General features: G+C 41.4%; 2 protein-coding genes across 2 annotated transcripts in view; both read right to left on the reverse strand.

Annotated features, from left to right (window-relative positions):
* LOC149287748 (uncharacterized) overlaps nucleotides 1–19,722 on the reverse strand; it is a 792,175-nt gene that overhangs the window by 331,803 nt on the left and 440,650 nt on the right. The window lies entirely within an intron of this gene.
* On the reverse strand, nucleotides 3,860–8,475 carry LOC149287754 (uncharacterized). Its single transcript, XM_089492621.1, has 3 exons — nucleotides 8,180–8,475; nucleotides 7,233–7,353; nucleotides 3,860–5,337 (listed from the first exon to the last, which is right to left on the reverse strand). The coding sequence occupies exons 1-3, from the start codon at nucleotides 8,201–8,203 to the stop codon at nucleotides 4,691–4,693; spliced, it is 792 nt and encodes a 263-aa protein (XP_089348747.1). The 5' UTR covers nucleotides 8,204–8,475; the 3' UTR covers nucleotides 3,860–4,690.

Raw genomic sequence — 19,722 nt, forward strand, 5'->3', positions numbered from 1 at the left:
CCACTGCATGCTTTCTATAACCCATCACTCTACATTACCTACTCTGAACTACAACTATAGCTCCTTCTTTAACTCTTATAATGAAACCCTAATATTTTTACTCTTTATGACAGAACTCTTATACACTAGTTCTGACACTCAATGGGCCAGTCCCAATCCTTCAGGTATACAGCACCAGTCTGAAGTGACAGTTCTCCCGTCTCAACCTTTCAGGCAAGGAGCATCAGCCTGAGGTTGCAATGGGCCAGTCTCAATCCTTCAGGTAAAGAGCACCACCCTGAAGTCACAATAGTACCGTCTCAGTCTTTCATCCAAGGAGCATCAGCCTGAAGTCGCAATGGTCCAGTCTCAATCTCTCAGGCAACGAGAATCAGCCTGAGGTTGCAATGGGCCAGTCTCAGTGTTTCAGGTAAGAAGCATCAGCCTCAGGTTCCAATGGTCACATCTCAAACCTTCAGGTAAGCAGCATTAGCTTAAATTCACAATGGTCCCATCTCATTGCTGCAGGCAAGGAGCATCAACCTGAGGTCACAATGGGCCAGTCTCATTCAGGGAAGGAGCACCAGCCTCAAGTCACAATATGTCATGAATCCCTTTATTAATGCATTTATTCATTTAGGGATTCATGCCATAAGGGTTTAGGTTTAAATTAGAGTTAAGATAGATGGGATTAATGGTGGGTTAAAATAATATGTTTTAATATGTGCTTTAATAGAAGATACTAGAAAGAGGTAGGGAGATCATGGCTAAAGAATGTGATTGTTTGCTAGGATTGGAATGTGTGGGGATCATCCTTCTAACAGAGGCCTGGGTTTAAAAGACTGGTCTCTGTAAAAGGAGGGGGGAAACTAGACAGTTATGGATATTTTTATATTATATTATGTTGCTATGGGTTTATGCTTATTTTATTTTCACATGGTATCATACTAGATTGGGATTGATGGGGTTTCATATTACATGAATGTTGTTAAGCCATAATGTTAATTAAAACTGTTGTGCCGCTGAGTTCTTTGGTCCAAGGCTACAGGTGCAATGGTTGAGAGAATGCACATGAGAGCTTAATTGTTTTTGGAAAAGCTGCCAGAATCCCAGATGGGAGGACACTGTGCGGGAAAGGGCTATCTCAATGTCCTCTTCTGTATGGAACAGGCACATCCGTGGGTGGAGGTAATCAATATCTCCGCATTGTCATGGACCATGGATCATTTCCTGGTCAAGGTCGAGCTGAAGGCCACTATTTCCCCCGTCGGGGTTGGAGGACCTATTAAAATGGTCCACCCTCGAAGGTTGATGAAACCCACTAGGTTCTCAGAGGCCTTAGAGGGTTTGATGGCTGGTAATGCCGGCGATTCTGTTGAAGATTCCAGATGGTGTCGCATGAGGACAGTTGTTCGGCCAAGAGGGAGCTCAAATCGGGCGTTCCTCAAGGGATGATTCTGTCTCCAATGCTATTCAACATTTAGATGAAGCTGTTAGGTGAGATCATTCAGAGACATGGGGCGGGGTGTTATCAGTACGCTGATGACACCCAAACGTATTTCTCCATGTGTCAAACTGATGCAGTGACTAAGGATGATGTTTCTCCCCTGAATGGCTGTCATAATGAGGTAATGGACTGGAAGAAGGAAAACTAACTCCAATGGAATCCAGGTAAAACGGAGGAACTTGTAATAGGGACCCCTTATTCGGGAATGGAGTTATGTCAGCCAGTTCTGGATGGGTTCACACTTCCCCTGAAAACTCTGTCCGCAGTTTGGGAGTGCTCCTGCATTCATCACTTCATCTGTCGGCTCAGGTGTATGCGACGGTCAGGAGCACTTGTTATCAGCTTCAGCTGATACGCCAACTGCGCCGCTTCCTGGAGCAGGGAGACCTTGAAACAGTAGTACATGCGCTGGTCACCTCTCGGCTTGACTCCTGTAAGACATTCTACATGAGGCTACCCTTGTGCCAAGTTCGGAGACTTCAGTTGGTACAGAATATGGCAGCCAGGTTGGTTACGGGCACTTCTAGAACTGCTCACATTACACCGGTTCTTAAATCCCTCCACTGGCTGCCCATTAGTTTCTGGGAAAGATACAAGGTGTTGCTTTTAACCTTTAAAGCCCTACATGGCTTGGGTCCTTACTACTTGCAGGAGCGCCTCCTCCCATACAATCCACCCACAGACTCAGGTCCTCTGGGAAGAACCTGCTGCAACTCAAGAAGACCAGACTTTCAGCGGTGACCCAGAGGTCCTTATCATCAGCCACTCCCAGGCTCTGGAACATATTTCCACCTTGGAAGCATTTAGGAAGGCCTTTAAGATGGATCTCTTCCAGCAGGCCTTTCCAGACTAGATTAGATCTATTGAGTTGCTTCTCCCTCCCCCTGACCCTTAATCTTGCCATTGTTACTGTTATGGAAATTGTTATTGATGTATTGTTCTTGCCCTCCCCTCTCGCATTCAGAAAATAAGCCATTTCTTGCCCGAAAAAACTTTTTTACTGTATTGTGTTTTGTATGTTATACATTTTCTTGCTGTTTATTAGCCTTTTAAGGGTTGATTAATGTTCTTATAATTGGGAGGATGGTTTGGGTTTTTTAATAGTATTTCTTAAATTGTATGTTATTTTATTACTGTAATCTGCTTTGATTCCTTTGAGAAAAGGTGGATAACAACAACAACAACAACAACATCAACATCAAGGGTATCCAAGACCCTTTCAGCATGCTCCCAGAACTGGGGGGGGGGGTGTTTCTGGGGCTGTGGGTCTCTCTGTTGGTCCTCCTCTGCAGGGTTGTTGTTAGGGAAAAGGTAAGTATATAAAGGGGGTGCCCAATCCGGATCCTGTGGGCCTCAAAGCCTAGTTCCCAGGTTGCCAGGGGATTGCCAGAGCTTTGAGGTCCCTGTCTCCCTTCTCTTGGCTTTGGCCTAGATTTTGGCTCTTCTCTCCCCCCCCCCAGAGCCCCCTCCCCCAAGACTCCAGAGAAAACTTCTCTCCTCCCCCCCAAAAAAAGTTGCTTCCAATGCTATTGAACCCTATCCTGCGTGATGCTTTCTATTTGGCAAAAAACCCGTCTCCAAATGAGGCATCAGAAGGGAGGGTCTCTCCTCTGCCCCACTTTCCAGGAGGGAGGGGGCTCCTCAAAGACATTTTTACCTTTGGATCCCCCTCCCCTCCATGGCCATGCCTCTCTCCAAGGGTCCCCCCTGCCCCCTTTTATCATAATAACCCCCCAAACCCCCAAGGAATCCCCCGAGGAGGGGGCAGGGAAGGAAAGAGGGAGAGGAGGCCTGACACTCCCCTTGCCTTTCTTTGGGGGAGAAGAGGGGCTTACTTCCTTCTTATATCCCCTCAAGGGCCCCCAGAAGACCCTCCAGCCATTCCTCTGAATGAACAAGGGCTCTCCCCAGTTCTCTCCCTCCCTCAGAAAAGACTGTGAGGGCAGCAATGGCTTCAGGGGCTGAGACTGCGCATGCACATATGGCCCCCAAAGGCCCCTCCTCAGCATGCGCAGGGATTGCCAGGGCTTAGATGCTGCTGCTTATTCCGCTGGCGGCCTTTGCGGGAAAGGAAGGTATGCGCCGGGGGTTCAGCGGCCTCCCCTTCCTTCCCTCCTTTCTTCCTTTGAAGAGACTCCAATGGAGCCCAAGGTGCAGAGCTGGACTCAGGAGTGAAAGGCAGGAAAGGAAGGATCTAGTTGGAACATATAGCTCTCTCTGTGTATATCGTATGCATGCATGTGTGTGTGTTTGCCTCTGCTGTTCTTATGTATGGGAATGGAGCTGAGGACTGAGGAGAGAAGAAAAGTTCAGTTTGGGCAAATTCAGAACTTCTATGCATCAAAGAGTCCAGTTTGTTGAAACAACAGATAACTTTATTGAGAACACATAGAAATTCAGTGTTTAAGCCAGAACTGCCCACTCCAGTCCAACCAATATATTAAAACCCCAAAACCTAAATTATCACTCTCTTCCAAATATAGCCCCTACCTCCAATTCCCACAGTCTATGCCCCACAGGTAACAAGGCCCCTTTGCAAGTCCCACAAACTAGCCCTTTCTTTTAATACCGGCCTCCAACTTTCTTCTATCATTCCGATAACTCATATATAACAAATCCCAGCCCCCCAACTACCTAAACTATACCACGATCCACAATTTACAACCCAAATAATTATCTACATATACTATTACCAATAAAAACCCAAACTTAACAAAATACAACCTTAAAACATAGACATAGAGATAGACAAACCTTACAAGCAAAATCACAAAGGCCTTTTCTTAGCACCACTGGATTGAAAATATATATTTTTATATTCCTTATTGACAAATATATTATTACAGTAGAGTCTCAATTATCCGACATAAACGGACGGGCTGATAGTTGGATAGCCGAAAATGTTGGATAATGCGGAGGGTCCAAGAAAAGCCTTGAAATCACTATGAATTGCAAACGTATTGTAGTTTTATTGCAGTAACAATAAAAGTAACATTGCAGTAACGTTATAGGAATAACATTGTAATGTATAAACAGTCCTCTAAAAATGTAAAGAAATCACTGATCAACATTTTGATGTACAATATGTACTGTATAAACAGTTCAGTCCTCTGAAAATGTAAAGAAATCACTGAGTAGTGACATTGGATAATCCAGAATGTTGGAAAATCAAAGGTTGGATAATCGATACTCTACTGTAGTTCACTACTGGGATTTTTGTGGCTTCTCTCCTGTGTGGACTCTCTGATGTGTCACTAGGTGTGCCTTCCGAGGAAAACATTTCCCACAATGCTGGCACTTGTATGGCTTCTCTCCTGTGTGGACTCTCTGATGTGTCACTAGGTGTGACTTCCAAGAAAAACCTTTCCCACAATGCTGGCATTTGAATGGCTTCTCTCCTGTGTGGACTCTCTGATGTGTCACTAGGTGTGACTTCCGAGAAAAACATTTCCCACAATGCTGGCATTTGTATGGCTTCTCTCCTGTGTGGACTCTCTGATGTATCACTAGGTCTGACTTCTCAGAAAAACATTTCCCACAATGCTGGCATTTGAATGGCTTCTCTCCTGTGTGGACTCTCTGATGTCTCACTAGGTCTGACGTTGAAGAAAAACATTTCCCACAATGCTGGCATTGGAATGGCTTCTCTCCTGTGTGGACTCTCTGATGTGTCACTAGGTTTGACTTCCAAGAAAAACATTTCCCACAATCCTGGCATTTGAATGGCTTCTCTCCTGTGTGGACTCTCTGATGTCTCACTAGGTGTGACTTCCGAGAAAAACATTTCCCACAATGCTGGCATTTGTATGGCTTCTCTCCAGTGTGGACTCTTTCATGACTCAAGTGTTCTTCTGTAAAGAAAGACAATGACAGATGAGACTGAAAATCAGAGTTAAGAGAGGAGGGTGTTACCCCATGATTTAGCCCTCATTAATCCCTCCTTATTAGAGATAAAATTAAGAAAGTTTCTGTGAGTAACCGAAGCATGACCCTGTCGCTTATGGCCCTAAATCCATGGAACGATTGTATATTTACTTATAGGAGTTAACAAGGAAGAGATTGGAGGGGGTCTACCTTAAGGGAATCACTGGAAGGAGATATTCATACAAAGGACTGTTGAAAAAAATATTCCATTAAACATGTGCAAAAATACTTTGATTGACAGGTGGCATAATATCCTGTGAGACTGCCATAGAGTGCTGAGTGAGAGCCCAAGTCATGATGGAAGCTAACTGCAGAGGTCACTTCATGCTGCTTGGCACCAGGAGATGACTCACAACCAATACAGTATGCAGCTCACATGCGGATTTGTGTGGATTGGATTGGAGTTGTGTGTACAATGGATGGTGAAGATGATGGAAGTCAGAGATGAGAGCTTGCAAATATTTGTATTATTTTGCAACTCAGGATAAAGAACCTCCAATGATTGCGATGAAATCAACTGTATTTGTGACATATTTTTAAGTGTGAAAAGTAGTCAGTGCATTGCCAATATCTATATATCTGGCTATTTACTTCTATTCTCTGCTATGTTATTGCTGAGCTGCATCTGGGAGTGTCACACTCAGATTGTAGAGTAAACTGGCTTTTGAACACAATCGAAATTCGGAGCCAAGAAGGACCCGAGATTCTATGCGCTAATGAAATTTGTCTGAGATATTTGCACTAAGGACCCATTGCATTCAATTTGGTTTCAGATCATTTTCTCCCACAGGAAACTTTCTAAAGTGATTTAAACCTTTTTGAACACTCAGTTACATGGATCTGTAATTGGTTGACTGGCTGAAACCAAAGGGTGCTCAATAATGGCTCCATTTCATCTTGGAGAGAATTGACCAGTGAGGTCCCATAGGGTTCTGTCCTGGACCCAGTGCTGTTCAACATCTTTGGATGACAGAATTGAGGGTATACTTATCAAATTTGCAGATGACACCAAATTAGGAGGAGTAGCTAATACCCCTGAGGACTGGATCAAACTTCAGAATGACCTTAATATATTAGAAACCTAGGCCAATGCTAAAAAATTGAATTTCAACACAGAGAAATGTAAGGTACTGCACTGAGGGCGGAAAAATGAAATGGACAGATATAGGATGGGTGACACCTGGCTGAATGAAACTACATGTGAAATGGATTTTGGAGTCCAAGTAGACCACAAGTTGAACCTGAGTCAACAGTGTGATGCGGCAGCTAAAAAGGCCAATGCAATTTTTGGCTGCATCAATAGAAGTATAGTGTCTAGAACAAGAGAAGTAATAGTGTCACTCTATTTTGCGTTGGTCAGAGCCCACCTGGAATATTGTGTCCAGTTCTGGTCACCAAAATTCAAAAAGGACAGAACAATGGAAGCAAGGCACAGGAAAAGAGGTTCCACCTAAACATTAGGAGGAACTTCCTGACAGTAAGAACTATTCAGCAGTGGAATGTACTCCGTCAGAGCATGGTGCGTCTCATTATGGTTATTATTATTATTATTATTATTATTATTATTATTAATTTCTAAAGCACTCCTTCTTTGAAGGGTTTTTAAGGTCTTTGAAGGTATTTAAACAAAGGCTGGGTGGTATCTGGTGGGGATGCTTTCAATGTGTATTCCTGCATGGCAAGCGGTTGAACCAGATGGTCCTTGTGTTCTATTCCAGCTCTATGATTCAATGATTCTAAAGTGGAATCATAGTGCCATGATTATGTAATATGAAAGGGACCTCAGTCTTCATAGGAAAGGCAATGAATTCAGCTTCCTTACCCACAGAAGCCACATTCTTGTAATTCTCCATCATCACATAATTGTACATAAGTCGCTGCTTCTTTGTCAACAATTTCCATTCGTCCTCAGTGAAATATATTGCCACATCAGCAAAGGTCACCTACAACAGAAAATAGTCCTCATCCACAGAGTGACTAAGCAAAAGGGGAGGAAAGCACATGGTGCATCCAAATATTATTTGATCACTTTAGAATTCAGTCCAGGGAATAAACTTTAAATGCTGTCAGCAAGAAAAAAGCTACTGCTGTTGAGATCCAGTTTGTCTTGAATCTTTTCAATATAATACACAATATAATTTAGGCCATAGCTGGGATATTGAAGATGGATTAGGATACTGACTATCCCAACACATGCAGTACATTTAGCCACCAAAGAATTATGGTGCCTTTAGACATTTCTTGCAACATTTAAGAGGCAAACATCATTTTAATAACAGTTCTGGGGAACACTCTGGGCTTGAAGCCCACTGGGCCCACCCATATTTATATCCAAAGATGTTCTTCCATATCCTCCACCATTTCACAGATTGGAAAAGTAAGACACATGTGGACAAGCAACCCAGAATGCAGTGAAGATGGCCAAAGTTGTTTATGAGGAAGATCACACAAGCTAGGAAGGCACAGCAGTTTGCTTTGGTTTCAGCCTCCTGGGAAGGGCCACATCCTGCCTCCTTCTTTCCTCTTTTCTCCCCACTTTTGAGTTGATGGGCTGCAAACTCAATTGCACTCAGGAACTGAAGTGAGCTGAGAAGGGGGAAAGTGGGAGGAGGAGAGAGCAACCGGGACATTTTTAAAAGCCCATGAAGAAGTGGGTTACAGAGGATTAACCAGGACTGTCTCTGCCAAACTCAGACAGTATTTGATTTGCTTCTTTTCGTAAATTGGCCAAGCAATGACACAGATGAAGCTAATAGGATAGTGACTCACCAAAGAGCTGTTGTACCTCGGCATCCTCTTTCTGTTGGAGCCCAACTCCCTCCGCTTGGCCTCTGTGTCGGCTATCAGGTGGGCAGGGGGTCCTGGTGGCCCTGCACTTGGTCACTTCCAACAAGAGAGGCCCCAAAGCCGTGTACAAGGAGGCCGAGATGGAGTTCCTGAGAAAAGGGACCAGGGTTAGGATTGGCTTGGCAAGAAACCCTGAAGCACTCGAAAACACAGAGAATAGCATCCTGCTAGTGACACACACAGATGACATATGCCTAGGGATGCCATATCCTGGTGGCCCCCGGGACAATTCTGCTTTTGGCCCCCCCTGCCTGCCCCGGTCCAGTTCCCCCCCAACCCTGGCCTTTGTCCCACCTCCGGGCCAGCCCCGCTCATGCGGCCGTTGCCACGGCCGCTAACCCACCTCCTCCTCCTCTTCTTGGGCAGCACCGCCCTCCTGCTCCTGGGCAGCGCTGCCTTCCTCCTCCTCGCCAGCGCTGCCGCTGCCACCACACCACCTGCAACAGGGCTTTCCCGCGCACGCGCGGGGCTAGGACAGAGGAGCTCGTCCCCTTGGGCCAGCCGGCCATTGGCCAGCTGGCCAAAGGGGACGGGCTCCTCTTCCCTTGCGCGCGCCACCCCGGCCGCAGCATGGGCCAGCAGCAGTGCGCGCACATCCTTCACATGCGTTCCCTCGCGCGGGGCTTCCCAAGGAGCCCTTGCACCGAGGAGGAGGAGGATGAAGAGGAGGAGGAGGTGGAAAGGTGAGTCAGTGTCCATTTCAGGTCTGCCTTGGGGTTTTCTTAAATTAATTTTTAAAAATATAAAATACTTATTTTTTGTTTATTTTATTTCATTTATTTTTATTATTGCTTGTTTTTATTTTATTTTATTAATTTTTATTGTTGTTTTTTATTTTATTTCATTAATTTTTATTATTGCTTGTTTTTTATTTTATTACATTAATTTTTATTATTAAATATATACACCCCTGCCTTGTTTTTCCCCCATTATTTTTTATTATTAAATATATGCAAGTGCATTTTCTGTGTATTTATGGCGCTTTGAATGCTAACAAGTCTGCCTTTCTTGGACAATTATAGTGATGATGATGATGATGATGGTGATATTGATATCAACAAGCCTCTGAGGCACGGCCAAAGTAAGTTGCTGTGATTTTTACAAACTCATGCGCAGTGAAGAAAAACCACAGTCCCTTGCCCAAGTACACACTTCTGAGAAGTACAGTGGAACCCGAGGGCAAGTCCATTTCTGCCATCTGTCTAGGAATAATGCCAAAATGTCCTCCATTTTGATCATGCCTAAAAACCATGCATTTATATTAACATTTTTGAAAAACCCTCATTTTTTTTTGGCGCGTCCTCCATTTTTTTAAAATGTGTCCTACATTTGAAAATGTTGCCCTACATTTGTCCTACATTTGTCCCGGTTTGGAGGTACTGACTTATGGCAACCCTATATATGCCTCCTTTGTGCCGATGCAGAGGTGGGCATCCCCTTCCTTCCTCTGCACCAAACAATGCTTCCTAGACCTAGCATAGATTCACTGCAGCTCCCCTACACAACAGATACTCCATGCCTTCTAAGAGTGGAGGGGGATTAGGGGATGGGGAATTGGAGAGGGCCCTGGTTATGTCACCATAAATAGATGTGAAATGAGTGCATAATAACCAAACAAACAAACAAACAAACAAATAAACAAATAATCTGCTGAAACTTCCAGAGGTCCCCAGTGCTTTTCCCCAGCATCAGCCCGTTTCCCAAGAAGGCTGCATCTGCACTATAGAAATAAGGCACTTTGCACTGCTTTAACCACTCAGTGCTAGGGAATCCTGGGATTTTACCTTTGGACACTTAGCCTTCTCTACCAGAGAGCTCTCATGCCAAAAAAACCTACAAATCCCAGGATTCCACAGGATGGAGCCAGGAGAGTTAAAGCGGTTTCGAACTGGATTATTTCTGCAGTGCAGATACAGCCTGAGTCGGCTGTAAAAGGGCAGAAGCACCCAAGTCTTGTTTTTACCCTCCTAATAATGGTTTTCCTTTAAAATAAATAAGCAGTCTGCTTATCTGTCTAATCCTTATTTTTGTTGTTCTTGTTTGTTTCTGTGTTTATTTGGTCATAATATGAGATGGTCTGGTCTGCCTCCTTCCTTCTTCCCTGAAAATCTCTTAATAAGGAAACTGGGGAGACTTTTAAAACCTCCCAAAGGAGCTACTTTTGGCCTTTTTGGGGACAAGCCTCCTCTTAGAAGCCAAAGCCCAAGGTTTGTAAAGAAGAAGAAGAATAAGGCTTGTATTAAAACTATCCTCTCCATTTCTGATCCCTTTTAAAACCCATGTTCCTCAGAAGGAGCAGAGCTTTGTAATTAGAAAACCCTCTCAGAAAAGAGACACAAAAGACGCACAAAGAGACACACTTCCTTCCTTTTGGCCCAAGGAGCCTGGCTCCTTCTGACTCTGGAGCCTCAGGAGAGAAAGAGGAGTCTCTCTTCAACTGAGGCCTCAGAGAAGGTTCCGGAACATTATTCCCCACAGTCACAAGCAGCACAAAATGGCCACCGGAAGAGGAAAAGGCCACCAGAACACAAGATGGCTGCTGGAAAACAAAATGGCCACTAGAACACAAAATGGCTGCCAGAACATAAAATGGCAGCTGGAACACAAAATGGCCGCCTCTGCGTCAGCACTTGGCAGTTGTCAGTTTGAGGACTTCAGGGGAGAGAGAGACACTGAGGGGAAGAGTGGAAGGGGGTCCTGGACAGAAGGGGCCTTGGGAGATATAGAGCCTCCTGATATATTCGGACTTCGCTTCCTAACTAAGGGGTTTTTTGGCTTATGAAGGATTTGGGGCAAACTGCCAATGGGATTGAAAGTGTATTTCCTGGACTGGATCTCCCAGCATCCACATGGCCAGAAAGAGGAGGGGTCCTGCCCTGCAGTAAGGCCCCTACAATCCCTATGAACTGACGACTACAACTCCCAAGTTTTCTTTCTTTCTTTCTTTCCTTCCTTCCTTCCTTCCTTCCTTCCTTCCTTCCTTCCTTCCTCCCTGTCTGGGTTTTGAGGTGTGATTAAGCCTTGTTAGTGGTGTTACTCCTCTTGTTGTCGTTGTGTGCCTCCAAGTTGTTTCTGACTTATGGAGACCCTAAGGGAAGCCCTTCGCAGGCTTTTCTTGGCAAGATTTGTCCAGACGTGGTTTTGCAAGTGCCTCCTTCTGAGGCTGAGAGAGTGTGACTTCTTGCCTAAGGTCACTCAGTGGGTTTCCGTGGCCAAGAGGGCATTCGAACACTGGGCTCCAGGATCATAGTCCAATGCTCCATCCACTAAACCACACTGTCTCTTTCTTGAGGCTTTGTGGTTTTTTGTGGAGTGGATCCAAGTCATTGCCGACTTCTGGGGAGCCTCTTCTGGGGTTTCCTTGGCAAGAGTTGTTCAGAGGAGGTTTGCCATTGCCTTCCCTGTGGCTGAGAGAGTGTGACTTCTTGCCCAAGGGCACCCAGCTGGTTTCATGGAGGAGTGGGGCACTGGACCCAGGCCTCCAGAGTTGTAACCCAACACTCAAACCACTGCACCACACTGCCTCCCATTCCCATGTACAACCTGAGAAATAATTGCAGACTTTTTTCTGTTCTTCATGTGTGTCTTCAAGTAGTTTCCAACTTATGGCAACCCTAAGGCAACCTTATCATGGGGTTCCCTTTTTCCCTTTCCAGGTTTCTTCAGAGAGGGGTTGCCATTGCCATCCTCTGAGGCTGAGAGAGTGTGACTTGTCAAGGGTCCCCTAAGTCCCAAACACACTGCAGCAATAATCCAATCTGAGACCACTTTAACTGCCCTGGCTCAGTGCTAGGGAATTCTGGGAAATGTAGTTTTGTGAGACACTGAGTCCCTCCCTCCCAACACTTTCTCATTTCCCCCAAAACCAGCGCAAAGCTGGCAGATGGAAAGAGGTTTTAAAGCAGCATTTAAATCTGCCATATTTGTTTATAAAAGACTAAATGTCCCAAATGCTATTATCGGTTTTGTAGCTATTATTACAGAAAGACGTAGAGCGCAAACTCCTCAAGTACCTTTATTTTCTGGAGTGAGATGGGCTTTTCCAACTGACTCACTCCGGTGGTCCAAGCAGCCAAACTGTGGCCCTGTAATAATAATGATAATAACAATAATAATAATAATAATAATAATAGTTTTATATCCCTCTCTTCAGCCAAAAGGCTATCAGAGTGGATTACAAACTGTTAATTAACCATTTAGAGATTATGGCTCTTAGCCCAGCAGACCCTTAACTTCCTTGAATCACACTGCCTCCATCCAGTGAATTATAAAAGGACTTCCCTTAACCTACACTGGGACCAGTTAAGGAACCATGGTGGGATACAAACCGCCATATAGTACGTATTGTATACGTACTAGGGTTAGGAAGGGGCGGTGCTTTCGCACCCCCCTAACCCTAGTACGTATACAATACGTACAAGATGGTGGTGCCCCTTCCACATGGGCGCCGCCATCTTTACGTACTAGACGCATAGCATCCAGACGTGTCGCGGCGCTAATGACGTCGCGAATGTGCCCTTGGCGCTTCGCGACGTCATCAGTGCGCCGCGGAAAGAAGCTCCGAAATGGAGCTTCTTTTTTGCTCCGTGCGGGAGCCGCGCGGTTTGGCTGCTGCAGCTCCTGCGTGGAGTAAATGGCGCCGGTGGGGGAACGCCGCAAAGCGGCGGTTTGTATCCCGCCCTTATTTCTACTTCTTTACTGATCTTCCCAAGCATCAACCGATCCTAGACACGTGTAAAAGGAGCGTCGAGTAGTAGATACTCCAAGGAGATATTTACTATAAATAACAAAATATAACTGAAATGTAAGTCCTACAAAATATTAAGAATCTTGCAGGTACAATATTTGTAAGTATATAATATTCAATTCATACAAGCTATTAAGAAAACAAATAGACCTAAGCATCCAATTCTGAGACTAACTTCCAAGATCCACTCTTTAACTCTCGCTCTCTCGATCTGCAACCAACACAATTCCCCCAACTGTCTCTTGGTCTCTCAGGCCTTATATCTCCTTCTCACGGAAGCTTCCAGAAGAACCTTTATCTTGCTCTCTGATTGGTCAAGAGAGCCTTCCATAGAAGTGATGTCACTCTGCATTTGCATAAACCTCCCTTTACTGCCTGAAGAATACCTTCATTGACTGGAGCCCAGTCATTACATAAACACTTCATGGGTTTCTGCCTAAGGACGACTAAACCGCTTCTAAACTGCATCCAAACCACTCCTAGTCTGGACGCTCAGAAACGCCTCTCAAACGAAGCCAGAAGCGGCGTACCATAAGCGGAGAGACAAGATGCGTGGCTTAAGGAAAGCTAGAGCATCCAGCAACAGCGCCGTCTCTTTGCCTGGAGGCATTGCAGGGGAATTTCCATCCTTTGACAAAAATGGGGCAGAGGAACCTGTCCTTTTTTTTTAATAAGTCTTTTATTGAGAGTTCTCATATTAATACATAACAATGCAACACTAAACACATGTAAAATAATAATAATCATCATAGTCATAATAATAGGTTTGATTTTAACTACATATAATGACGAATCTCCATATCCTATATAACATTTCTATTTGTGTTATTACGGGATAAACAAATCAAACACACTATCAATTGGACTAAACAAACACATTTAACACTAACACATTTGACACTAACGGTTAACGAAAACAATAAAGAAAAAAACATTTATCTAAAGCTAACCTCAAACATTAACATCCAACCAAGACAACTAAACATTTAGACTAAAACAATTCTTCCTATCCTATGCATGAGAATAAAGCTTGTTATTTCCTTTGTTATCCTTATTATATAAATTGTAATATAAACTAGTTCGTTAGCGACATCTTAACTATATTAGATATTTCTCAAAAAACCCCAAACTTTGTAAAATTTCTTTGGCTATCTACTCTAATATTTATTTATTTATTTGTTTATGTAAGGTTATAGAAATTGTTACAATACTCATATAACTATATATGGAGATAGATATATTAAAGTAAACATTCAATATTTATATAATTCATTCATAGATCTTAATCTTTAAACCCTTCTGTAAGTAAGTCGTTTCTTCCTTGTTGTATATATATTAACACGTTCTCCCAGTCTCTGTAAACATCTTCTAGATTTTCGTCCTTCAATAGTCGTGTCAGTTTGTCCATTTCTGCCAGTTCATAAATCTTTTCAATCCAATCATTTATATCTGGAATTATTTCCTCCTTCCACTTATGGGCTAATGTTAATCTTGCTGCAGTGATTAAAAGAAAAACTATTCTACCATGTTCCCCCCCCCCCCCGCCCCAAATTGTCATCTATTATATTTAACAGGTAAATTTCTGGCTTGAATTCCATTTTTATTTCCAATATATTGCAAATTATCTTATGTATTTCTTGCCAATATTTTTTAACTTTTACGCATGACCACCAGCTATGGAAGAAAGTTCCTTTTTCTTTTAAGCATTTCCAGCATTCATTCCTTACACCATATATTTTAGCCAATTTATCCGGGGTCTTATACCACCTATAAAACATCTTGTAGTAATTTTCCTTTATATTTTGGCATCGTGTATATTTTAACCTTTTATTCCAAGTATATTCTCCTTGTTGCAACTCAATATTATGTCCAACATTCTGGGCCCAAATTATCATGTTATTTTTAATGCTTTCTTTTTCCAAATCAATTTTTAACAGATATTTATATAGTTTTGATAGTAATCCTTTATTACTTAAATTCAATAATCTCTCTAAATACATCTCTTCCTTCGCTATTGATTTTTCTCTTTGGTCCGTTTTAAATCTTTCTCTTAATTGCCATCTTAGGCACCAATGTATTTTATAGTTTTGATTTATTAATTCTTCTTCAGTTTTAAATCTAAAATCATTTTTCTCTTTAACTAGTAAATCCTTGTATCTAAGCCAATTTTTTGTCAGTCCTTTTTCTCTCCAGAGGAACGCTTCTTGAGGGGAAGTTTCAAGTGTAATTTCTTCACCTATTTCTTCCTATCTCTTTTCCAGATCCAAATGAGAGGTTTCCTTATACAATGATTATTGAATTCTTTATCAACTTTTTCTTTATTATAATACAAGTGCGCATGCCATCTAAAAGCTATGCTCTCACCTTCCAATTTCAAAAGCTTTTTATCTTTTAATTCCCACCAGCCTTTAACCCAAACTAGACATGTTGCTTGATAATAAATTTTTAAATCTGGGACATCTAATCCACCCCTTTCTCTGGCATTTGTAGCGTCTTCATTCGTACCCTGGGTTTCTTCCCCATCCAAATGAATTTTGTTAATTCTTTCTGCCAGATATGAATTGATTTATCTTTTAATATAATTGGAATTGTTTGATATAAAAATAATATTTTCGGTAAAATATTCATCTTAATACAAGCTATTCTTCCTAACAGAGATAGTTTTAAAGGTTTCCAATTTTCTAAATCCCTTTTAATCTAACTCCATAATTTACTATAATTATTCTTAAATAGGTCAGCATTATTTGTTGTAATATCGATTCCTAGATATCTTACTTTTTTAGTTATTTTATATCCTGATATTTTTATTAGTTCGTTTTCTTCAGAGTTATTTAAATTTTTAATTAGCATATTTGTTTTACTTTCATTTATTTTCAACCCTGATATTTTTTCAAATTCTTTTAATTGTACTTCTTTAATACTTACTAAGGGGTTTTCCAGGAAAAGCGCCAAATCGTCTGGAAAAGCCAATGTTTTAATTTCCATTCCTTTATTATCAATCAATGATATTATGATCCAAAATAGATTTTACCAGTGTTTTCATATTAACTATATTTTTAGCCCAATTTTTAGAGATAAAAAACATGTCTATCCTTGAAAGTGATTTATGTCTATGGGAAAAGAACGTAAAATCTTCTTTTCGATCATATTTATATCTCCATACATCAATTAGGCCCAAATTATCAATCATGTTCTTAAAAGCAGTTGGTAGTTTTCCTTGATTTTTTAAAATTATTTTACCCGATTTTCTATCCAAGGTTGGGTTCAGCACCCCATTCCAATCTCCCATCATAATAATATCGTTATAATTTGAGTCCAGAACGTCATTCATTAAATTTTGGTAAAAGTTGTCTTTTTTGTTCAATGGTCCATACACACCTAATATCAATATTTTTCGATTTTCGACTTTTACTTCTACTCCAATGTAGTTCCCTTCATTATCCTTTAGAATCTCTCTAGATGGTATATTTGATTTAACATATATTACCACACCCTTCTTTTTGTTTTCATTTGCCGAAATAAATTCTTTTCCTAGTCTTTTGTTTTTCAATAGATTTATCTCTGATTTTTTTATATGAGATTCCTGGAGACATATTATATCCCAGTTCTCCTTTTTCAAGAGATGGAAAGTTTTTTCCCTCTTAATAGGAGTATTTAATCCCTTAATGTTCCAAGGAATTATCTTAAATTTCATCTCTGTTTTCTCTTGTAAAAACTAAGCAAGGAGGAAAGAAGGAGAGAAGAAAAAAACACTTATCTTATAACTCGTTAGCTGTTTCTCCTTCTTCTTTCTCTTCCTCACTTCCTTCGTCCCCCTGGTCACTTTGATTTTCTTCTTCTCCTGAATGGTCCAAGTGTTGATTAGAATTACTTGTCTCCTCTGGTAATTGGTTCTTCTTTAGTGTTCTCAGGAAATCTTTCGCTTTGCTTTGTGTGTTGATCCTCAACCTCTTTTTCTTGTAGGTAAAAGAAACCCCCTCTGGTATTTCCAACCTGTATGGAATATTCTGTCTTTTAAGGGATGATGTCAAAAGTTTATAATCTGCTCTCCTCCTCAAAATTCTCGCGGGAATGTCCTTCAAAATCATTAGCTCCTCTTTATCCACAATTAGTCTTTTCTGATAACTTTTCTCCAAAATTAGCTCTTTAGTTCTGGTTCTGATAAAATAAATTGAAATATCCCTTGATAGATTTCTTTCTCTTGCTGTTCTAGAGTTGATTCTAAAGATTTTGTCCACTTCTTTTATAAGTTCTGAATATGATGTTTCTGTGAAATCAGCCAAAATAGGTAAAAGATATTTATAAAGGTCTTCGTTTTGTAATTCCTTGAGTCCTCTAATTTTAAGACATTGTTCCCTGGTCTTTAGATCTGCAATAGGTCTTTGGTCGCATTCTCTTTCTTGCTCTAGTGAAAGTTGTACTGTCTTATCTTCCAGTTCTTTAGTTTTAACTTCCAAAATTTCAACTTTCATATCTGTTTCTTCTAGATCTTTTGCCACCTTTTCGACCGTTTGTTTCAAGCTCTTAATTTCTGTTTTAAATTCACGTTCCAAATCTATCTTCATTTCCCACATTTCTTGCTGCATATCTTGCATTTCTTGATTTAATTTTTTATTTCCTCTAGGATTACAGACTGTTTTAATCTGATATAATAAGGGGAAATATAGTAAAGAAAAGCAAGAACCAGTGACAAAGAAAACATTTCTATAGAATAACGAAAATGGCAATGTCTTTAAGGAAATACGCAACATCACAATTACCTCAATCCAGTGCCCAAAATAGGACACCATCTTTAGAATATCTGTCTGTTTAGTATTATATTCTAAAGATGGTCTCCTATTTTGGGCACTGGATTGAGGTAATTGTGATGTTGCGTATTTCCTTAAAGACATTGCCATCCCTCTCTTGCTCTCTCTCTCTCTCTCCATATATATATATATATATATATATATATATACATGTATGTACACATGCACACGTCCCAACAGATATCTATGGGTATGTATAGATGTATCTATGGGTGTTGTATGCAAGATCTATAGACTTGAAACATTCCATATATATATATATATATATATAGGCTCATAAAGGTATGTCTGAGTGCACTTAGATAGAGATGCCTACACACACACACACATATATATATAAATATATATACACACACAGATGTACGGATGTATATGCACAAACACACATGCACACATCCATCTGTTGTTGTCCATTGTTCTGGTTCCGTGTTCCAGGTGATGCTGGAGAAGAGGCCCTGCCTCCAGAGGAACCAAAGGCTGCAGGCGATGAGGAGAGGGACTCCTTGCCCAAAGCATCGCTCACCTGGAGGGCCAGCACCAGGAAGGTCACAAAGGCCCCATTCCCACTCGCTCATTTGCCCTGGATAGAACTGGGCAGATCCAGGTGCCCCCATATCGAATCTCCCCTGAAAAAAGTTCCTACTACCCTTTACCTCAATCGGGGGAATCTACCCCCTGAACTTGACCTGATCATGACTGCGGTTGAGTTCATATTTGCCAGCAGCAGGGAAGAGCCGGTTGTTTCCAAAAAGAAAGGGTCAATAGTCCGCTTTCAGAAAACCACACTAAGGGGGATTTGTCCTGGATCGCTTGTGCAAGCCCCTAATCGAGTTGTGTTAAAATCGGCGCAAGTGTAAACCGGTTTGGGAACCGGGGTAAAATGTAGTCTGAATGGTCCCTACATTTAAGGGTGAAGGGAGCAAGAAATAACAAGCAAAGCCGCCCTAAACACTTCCTTTGACCATTGCAGCGTCGGAGCATGTCGCCACCCTCGAACTGTCAATGGCTCACCTGCAGACAGGCCAGGAGCAGCACAGAATGTGGCTATAATAACTCGGTGTGTGGCGCTCCCCACAACAATGATGTGGGTCTTCCTTTTTTTATGTTCAAATTTTTTTATTACACTGAGATATTCCCATGATAGCGTTTAAATGACCAAATATCGACCAAATATTAACTATTAATTTAACAGAATGTTATCGCCCTTTTCTTCAAATGTTTTAAGACAACTCCATTCCATTTCTAAATATCCTTTTGATTTCCCTCTTAGTAAGGCAGATACTACATCCATATTTCTAGCTTCATATATCTTAATCAACCAATCTTCGATAGAAGGATTAATTGCAGATTTCCAAACTTGAGCAAATAAGATCCTTGCACATGAGACCATATATAAAACAATTCTATTGTATTTTACTGACGTTATGTTGTGTGTCATGTTTAGTAAAAATAAATTGGGTTCAAAGCAAATATTTATATCCAGAATGTTTTGGATGCTTCCATGAATCCTTTGCCAGAATCCTTGAGCTTTAATGCATCTCCACCAATATGAAAGAAGCTTCCCTCGGGTTCCCCGCATTTCCAGCACTTAGTATTACAAGTTTTGTATCTCTGGTGGGTTTTTGGGGGGTTAGATACCACCTGTATAACATTTTGATATCATTTTCTTTATAGTTTTGGCACAGAGTGAATTTATTTGTTCCTTTCCAAGATTTTCCCCATTCCTCTATACTTATAGTTTTATCTATATCATGTGCCCATCTTACCATGCTGTGTTTAATAATGTCATCTTCTAGATCTCTTTCTTTGAATAGTTCATAATATTTGGATATGTGTTTACCTTTTTTGTCATCATAATTTTATCTATTGCATTGTTATCCATCGTTAACCCAGGAGCTTTATTATCTGCC

Source organism: Sceloporus occidentalis, unplaced genomic scaffold, assembly GCF_023333645.1.
Source record: "Sceloporus occidentalis isolate IW3139 unplaced genomic scaffold, rSceOcc1.0.p SCAF_57, whole genome shotgun sequence".
Classification (NCBI taxonomy): Eukaryota; Metazoa; Chordata; class Lepidosauria; order Squamata; family Phrynosomatidae; genus Sceloporus; species Sceloporus occidentalis.